General features: G+C 36.4%; 2 protein-coding genes across 3 annotated transcripts in view; both read right to left on the minus strand.

Moving 5' to 3' along the window:
• Positions 1 to 729: 729 nt before the first annotated feature.
• Positions 730 to 4,644, minus strand: LOC103477140 (zinc finger protein 569-like). Of its 2 annotated transcripts, XM_008430055.2 has the most exons (3): positions 4,355 to 4,644; positions 2,542 to 2,707; positions 730 to 1,845 (listed from the first exon to the last, which is right to left on the minus strand). In XM_008430055.2, the coding sequence occupies exons 1-3, from the start codon at positions 4,355 to 4,357 to the stop codon at positions 884 to 886; spliced, it is 1,131 nt and encodes a 376-aa protein (XP_008428277.1). In that variant the 5' UTR covers positions 4,358 to 4,644; the 3' UTR covers positions 730 to 883. The 2 variants fall into 2 exon arrangements, with proteins under 2 accessions (XP_008428277.1, XP_017164268.1); XM_017308779.1 differs by lacking the exon at positions 4,355 to 4,644 and having other exon boundaries at positions 2,542 to 2,731.
• A 56-nt stretch (positions 4,645 to 4,700) lies between these two features.
• The window catches only part of LOC103477190 (zinc finger protein ZFP69-like), a 10,010-nt gene continuing 6,903 nt past the window's right edge, over positions 4,701 to 7,807 (minus strand). Inside the window, exon 4 of the mRNA XM_017308778.1 lies at positions 4,701 to 4,933. Within this exon, the coding sequence (XP_017164267.1) occupies positions 4,715 to 4,933 (219 nt within the window). The 3' untranslated portion in view covers positions 4,701 to 4,714. The remainder of the gene's footprint in view (positions 4,934 to 7,807) is intronic.

The following is a 7,807-nucleotide window of genomic DNA, read 5'->3' on the forward strand; positions in this document are numbered from 1 at the left end:
GTTAGCTGGATGTTTAGCAGTTCCACAGCAAATACTGTGATGCAAAAGACAAGAAAACATAACAGAGAATAGAAGAAAATGAACAGACTGAAAAAAATGATCCAAAAATGATTTAAAGATATCTACGCAGCACAGAGAAAAAAATCAATTTCAATTTTCAATTTAGACACTCAACATTCACAAAAAAGTAGATTCTGAAGATAGGTCCCCTTTAACTCAGTGTTTACATTCTGTGCATCACACAAACATTTCGCCTTGTGTGCCGTGGAGAAACACATTAACTAATTACACACCTTTGCTACAGCTCAGTCTGGACCAGGGGTGGGCAACTCCAGGCCCGAGGGTCTCCTGCAACTTTTAGATGTATCTCTACTTCAACACACCTGAGTCAAATAATGAGGTCGTTAGCAGGAGTTTGGAGAACTTGACTGCACTGAGGAGGTGATTCAGCTGGTGTGTTGGGCCAAGGAGACATCTAAGAGTTGCAGGACACCGGCCCTCCAGGACCAGGATTGCCCACCCCTGGTCTGGACAATACATGAAATATGATAGAAAAAAAACAGGCCTTGCTAAGAAACCATCAGTCACGACCCTAAGCAAATCTGTAAATCATATTGAACATTTTAAGATTAAAAGTAAAGACTGCTGGGGGTGCTGTGGTGGCGCAGGGGAAAAGCACAACCCATGTATTGAGGTCTTAGTCCTCATGCCGGTGGTCGCAGGCTCGATTCCAGGCCTGGCGACATTTGCCGCATGTCTTGCCCATCTTTCATAACCCTCTTTCCTGTCAAACTACTTTCACATAAAGGCCAAAACAGCCAACAAAAACCTTAAAAATGACAACATGAATATTTCACAGCGAACTGATGCTCTGTGTGAGTCATCATAAGGGAGTTATTTTTTGTCTAGTGTGGATGTTCATGTGTGTGTTTAAATGTGACTTGCGCCGAAATGTATGTCCACAAAGATCACAGCAGAAAGGTTTCTGTCCTGTGTGGATCCTCATGTGCGAGTTTAAATTTACTTTTTGGCTACATTTGTGCCCACAGAGATCACATGAAAAAGGTTTCTGTCCCATGTGGATTCCCATGTGTCTGTTTAAGCTTGATTTAAGGGTAAATCTATGTCCACAGAGGTCACAACAGAAAGGTTTCTGTCCCGTGTGGATTATCATATGTCTGTTTAAACTTGATTTTTGACACGATCTGTGTCCACATACTTTACAACAGAAAGGTTTCTCTCCTGTGTGGATTCTCATGTGAGTGTTTAAATTCCGTTTTTCAAAAAATGTTTTGCCACAGACTTCACAGTTCACCTTCCATCCTGTCTGGGCCTTCCTTCGTGAGCCAACATTTTTGTTCTCTGTAAAACCTACTTCTGAATCTAGTTTGCCAACAAGGTCTCCATTTGACTCAGGAGGTCTGTACTGAAAACTAAGGACATGGACTGTGACAGGAGGGGGGGCAGAGTCTGACAAATGTTTCATCTCAGGGACGGGATACTTTACATCGTCTTCCTCTTCATCGTTCATGGCGTCTTCATGCTTGAAGGACCTGGAACCACCTTCAAAATCTTCTGTCTTGATGGATTCTCCTTCATTCTTTACTTCTGGAAGTTCTCTGTCTTTAATTTGGTCTTGATAAAGACCAGTCCCCTCTGATTTATCATCCTCACTCTTTATGCCACTTTCCATCTCTTCCTTCACTTTGAGCAGCTCTCCCCTCAGACTGATGCAGACTTCCTCGTCTTCCTCCTTTATGTGTTGGGGTTTTGGGTCATGCAGGTCTGCATTAGGTTTTTGGTCTTCTGTGTCTTCTTCTTTAACCACCAGTATCTGCTTAACATCTGCAGGAAACATTGAAACACATCATGCATTTTAGAAATCTGCTTAACATCTGCAGGAAACATTGAAACACATCATGCATTTTAGAAATGATCTAAATTGCTGCCTGGACTATTAACATTGTGGAAATAAATACTTGAAAAAATATCCTTAGCCTCCAACGACTACACCTATGAATTACCATCTGCACATTATTTAGAACCGGAGTGTAAGTTTCAGTCACATCTCTGACTGATATGAAGATGTAAGAGAGACACTTTGCAGACACATCCACTGAACACTTCATGAAGGTAGTCAGAGTGGGACACTGAGCGTAAATTTAGCTCATTGACCACTGATTGAGGATAGAAATGCGATAACTGCTGAAGGAGCATCTTATTCAACTCTGTCTTATCATCATTTAAGATTTATTCCTATTCATCCATAGGTATGTACTGGGTAAAAAATAAAGGTAAAATTGTTTTTTAGTATTTAATATATTTGTTATTTCAAGTCAAGTATTTATGCAGGAACATTTATGCTTGCATATAAAGGGCAAATATAATAGTGTAGCTGGTGGTAGGTCTCAGTGTCCACACCTCATCCTGCAAGGGATGGAGAACAAATAGCCACACATAATATTGACTTTAATGAACAAATTCAAATACTTGATTACATTTGCTTTATTCAGTAGTTTTCCCACATGTATTGAGACTTACCCATGACAGTGGGCTCCAGGTTCACACAGACAGACCGATGGATGTGATTTCCAGAACCAGTCCTGATGAAGACGGTGTTGGAGGAATCTGTCTTGTCTGCAGGCATCAATAAGTCCGACTGGATGCCATCTACCAGGTAATCCGGCTCCCAACGACCAGCGTCAGTCTGAACACCAATATAACACGTCATTTGGCATCAAAGAGGGAAACTAAACTATTACATAGCCAAATGAGTGAATAGAGAAAAGGCAACATAAGAAATAATTATGATAGAAACATCTGGTAATGGACCATTAGCCAATAAAATCAGCTTGCTGCACTGATGTTAAATATTTGCTGAACATTTGCAAAAGACGTGGCTATGAAAAGGTGAAGCGACGCAGTTGAAATTCAGCATCGGTGGAAAGAAAAGCTGAGGTCGATTCAGCAAGAAATATGACATTTAAAGCTACTGAAGGAGGAGATGAAGGCTGAGGTGGAAATGCCAAAATTGGCAATAAAAATTAAAATTAAAATATTGATGAAGTAAATAACATTGCAGATAATTCATTCGTGTAAAAAATAAATGTTAGTTATTTGACTGTCCAGTGTGACAAAGTATTTAACAATATCAGTCATTTAATTTTACATTTTATTTCTAGTCTTGTTTTATTCATTAGTTTATTTTTTAGCTAACCACCTCTATTGTATTTATTTTTACCTTTATTAATTTTTTATGTCACTTCTTTAAATTATACATTTTACTCGTGTTTAATTTAACTAATCATTTTTATTTTTTTTTATCAATGTTAATTTTTTTTTTACTCTTAAATCATACAATAATTTATTTTTTCTTCTTTGTCTCTGTATTTAGAGATTAAGGTACAAAGGAGTAAATAAATGGTTATTAATAGTTTGTCTGCAGAAGCTTGACACACTTATTTGTTGTCTCTCTGACTTTGTAGCTGGATTTCAGTTGTTCTCTCTTCCTGTTTGGTTTCCTCCAACTCATCTTATAACAGTTATAAGGGAAAAATACATCCGTAAGAATTGGGATGGATTCAGTAAGGAACTGCACTACTTGTGAGATTAACTATAGTTATAGTCCTAGTAAGTTATTCTTGTTAATTAATGTTAATTAACAACGTTAATTGCTGTTCCTTTTAATCTTTTTCATAGCTGCATCTGAGACTTTCTCTTCTTTTTCGATTCCATAATCAAAAACATATGTTGACTCCAACTGTAGCATACAGTGCAGCTAAAAAGTGCAGCTAATAAGAGTTCAGCTGTTGCAGGTTTGTGTGATTTGTTTTGACCATGCAGCTCACACTTCCGGCACTTTGTGAACAACACGTGTTGGTTATGATCGTAAAGTGTTCTTGCAGCGAGATGCGTGGCACCAAATGCTACTCAGAGACGTGAAGCATAATTGTCATATGTGGCAACAACATTTGTTCTTTAAAATGAATTATATAAACTGGAAATACAACAGCACTATGCAAAAGGTTGTGTAATGTTGGCAGTATTTTTAATCGGGCACCAACACAGCTGCCTATCCTTTGTAAACATTGCGTTGCAGAACTGCTACTTTCCATCACAAGTACGTGCAGTCACCTTATTACACGTCTTACATTGTTTAATAATAAATATTTTGTAACTAATATCATTTTTAAGTAGTTATTGACTAACAGGCAATATAACTAACCCGTTTTGTCGAAAATCGGCGTCATCTTTTTGTTCGAAATGAGCGCGCGAATTAAGGGAGTTACATATAATTTGTGTCCGAATCACCTTCTGAGAAATGTCAAACTGAAAACACAAGACTCATTCTTACCATTTTCTTTATTTTGTGGTCGCACGAAGAGGAGGCGAATCTTTATAAATGTGTAGCTGTACAGAACTGTTCTCTGCTTCTTCTTTTCCTTCTTCCTCTTCTTGTTGGAAGATTGCAGACCATTTCAGAGGTCCATACCGCCACCTACTGTTCACCAGCGTGTAACTTCATATCATCCACCTGCTATTTTCAGTTTGTTTTGTATTCTGTACATTTTTCTTCATCTTCCTCCCATCTTTTGCCATATTTCTATTTCGTTTCCTCTATGGAATAAATGTATCTTGCCATGCATTTATGGCCGTTTGAGGGAACTAAACAGAAAGACGAACAGACTGTCAAATCAGTCCCAGGATCCTCTCTTCACATTAAGAGAGTCATTAAATGTCGACTCCTCTGTGAGTCGACGTTTTTATTCTCTGTAAAACAATTTCTACTTTTCAGTAAGCTTGGAGACTCTATTTCTGAATCTAGTTTGTTAACTAGGTTTCCATCCTTCCAGTCATTGTCCATATTCTCAGTTTTCAGTCCAGATTCTGACAAGTGCTTCATCTCAGAGACGGGGTGCTTTACATCATCATCCTCTTCATTCTTCTCTGTGTCTTCAGACTCTAAGGAGCTGTAACCATCTCCCTAATCTTCTATCTTGATAGAGTCTCCTCCATTGTTTTCTTCTGGAAGTTTTCTGTCTTTAATTAGAGCAGAATGGACTGTTTATCATCCTCACTCTTTATGGGACTTTCTATCTCCTTCATATTGACCAGCTCAAAGGGAGCATCATTAAGTCAATGTCACAAACTGACCATGTGACTGTGATGACTCCTGGTCTGTTATAACACAGAGAAAGTTTGTAGTTGTGACCTTGCATGTGGAAGTTATTCCACCTCACCACATGGTGAATGGTCAGATTTTGAGGCTTGGCCACGCCCACATGCAACACGCAGTTTTTCTTGTGGCATCTTGCATCATTGGGACTTCCACAGAGTTGTAGCATATTTTACTAAGTAACTGAATTTCGTTTTCTCAGAGTGAGAATTCCAGTGCTCTATAATAAACCAACTGTTTGTGGAATAACTCATTCCTTCACTCAATAGCAATGAAAAGACTTGAGAAGGAAGGACAAGAAAAAGAAGGCGATTCAGTGAGAAATCTGACATTTAAAGCTACTGAAGACATTCAGTCACAGTGAAGAAATAACTCATTCCTTCACTCAATAGCAATGAAAAGACATGAGAAGGAAAGAGAAACAAAAAGAAAAGAAAAAGAAAGATGCAGCAGATTCAGCGAGAAATTAGATATTTAAAGCTGCTGAAGACATGCAGTTGCAGCGTAAAAGTTTCTTTCCAAAAGTGGCTTTAGAAATGAGAGGAATTAGAATTTTTATTGCAGATAATACATTCAAATAAAAAATATGAAATTTCCACTCATTTGATTATCAAGTATGACAAAGTAACATTTGTTAATTTGTCAACTTAATTTAACAAAATTACATTTTCCATTTTGTTTCTAGTCTTATTATTTATTAATTCGTTAATTTTGTATTAATTATTTTTATTTCATTTTACATAATGTGTTGGTGATGATTTTTTCCCCTAACATTTTGCCACAGAAAGCCTAAATGGTCCTCCTCAGTTTACATCACTGCTCTTTATGCATGGGTGCAGTTTTATACTGGAAATAGCTGCAAGTTGAACTGGTTGTGGTTGATGGTTCTCCTGCAGTGAGATGATTTCTGCTCTGTGACATCAGAGCAGGTTAGAACAGCTTGGAGTTTTTCCACTACAGTTTAGTTTTATTTTGTTGTGACTTTTTGTCTAGTTTGGTTAGTTTTAATTAGTTTTTATACTGTGCTTGCTAGTTTTTAATAGTTATTAAATTTTTGTTTCAGTTTTCAGTAGTTGCTGTAATAGTTTTAGTTCTTCCAAACTTAAATTTTTAGGTGCAGAATTCTAAAAGATAAAAGTATTGTGATTCACCGATTGGGTAATGAATACTCAACAGAATAAAAAATATTCAAGTAATGTTGAACAATACCTGACAGGTGTTTTCTCCCAACTTTTGCTGCCGAGTGCCGTAATTTGCCAATAGCTGATGTAAACGTATTGTGTGGGGAAAATGTTTTTATTTCACATCAGTTCGAAACACTAATAGATGGAATTCTTCAATACGAAAACGAGAGATATTATATCTGCAAATTCAGAATGTTAGTTTTATGAACGCACAATATAGTTCCAGTTATAGTTTTTCCTCATTAATTACAGTTTTTATTTATTTCAGTTAACAAAAACATTTTAACAAAATTTATGATTAACCAAAAATGTTAAATATAATTTTCATTTGGCAACAGAAATAAATTATTTAAGTTGGAATTACAGCAGCATTCTCAGTTCAGTTTTGCAGTTCATTTCACTTTATTTTGGTAAATTATCAACATTAAACCCAGGAAACAAAATTCTGCAAACCGGTTTGTTGTGTTTTAGTTTGCGTGACTCCAGGAGAAATCAGACCTGTGTTCTATTCATTCATTCAGCCTTAAGAATTACGGAGATTATTAGTTATCTATAAAAAGATTTAATGTCAAACTCATTTTGGAACCGAGTTAATTCAGAGTCACTCAGCACATTTAAGAATTACATCGAGTGGAGCGCGCCTTCTGCTTTTATCGATGCCTCCTTCTGCGTGTTGACCAATCTTTATCAGTTTTATCCAAACTGTGAGAGTCCAGCCTTATGACCATGCAAGCCTGCAGCAGTGTTTGTACGCAGTGTTTGTATCTCTTTATAAAAGAGATAAAGGAAGGACAGAGTGATACATCGGTAACGGTTTTGTTACGTTGACAGTATTTTTAATCAGACATTGACCAAGTTTAACAAAAACTAACAAAACTGAAAATGAGAAAACATTTTTGTTAACTGAAATAAAAAAAATAGTAACTAATGAGGGAAAACAATAACTTAACTATAACTGCAACATATTTTTACTCAAGTAAAATTCTAAAGAAACCATGCAAAAAAATTCCTCAAGTTAAAGTAAAAAAATATTTTGCAAAGTCTACTCAAGTACTAAATAACTGATCAAATTATCAATAATTTAGTATTTAAAAGTTAAAGCATCAGACAACAAATATAAAGTTACGTTAAAAATTGGGGTTGTAAAGACTGAGATTAAAATAATTCATATACAGTGGGGCAAAAAAGTATTTAGTCAGCCACCAATTGTGCAAGTTCTCCCACTTAAAAAGATGAGAGAGGCCTGTAATTTTCATCATAGATGTACCTCAACTATGAGAGACAAAAGGAGAAAAAAAATCAAGAAAATCACATTTTCTGATTTTTAAAGAATTTATTGGCAATATATGGTGGAAAATAAGTATTTGGTCAGCTACAAACAAGCAAGATTTCAGGCTCTCACAGCCGTGTAACTTCTTCTGTAAGAGGCTCCTCTGTCCTCCACTTG

This window comes from Poecilia reticulata, linkage group LG15 (genome assembly GCF_000633615.1).
Source record: "Poecilia reticulata strain Guanapo linkage group LG15, Guppy_female_1.0+MT, whole genome shotgun sequence".
Lineage (NCBI taxonomy): Eukaryota > Metazoa > Chordata > Actinopteri > Cyprinodontiformes > Poeciliidae > Poecilia > Poecilia reticulata.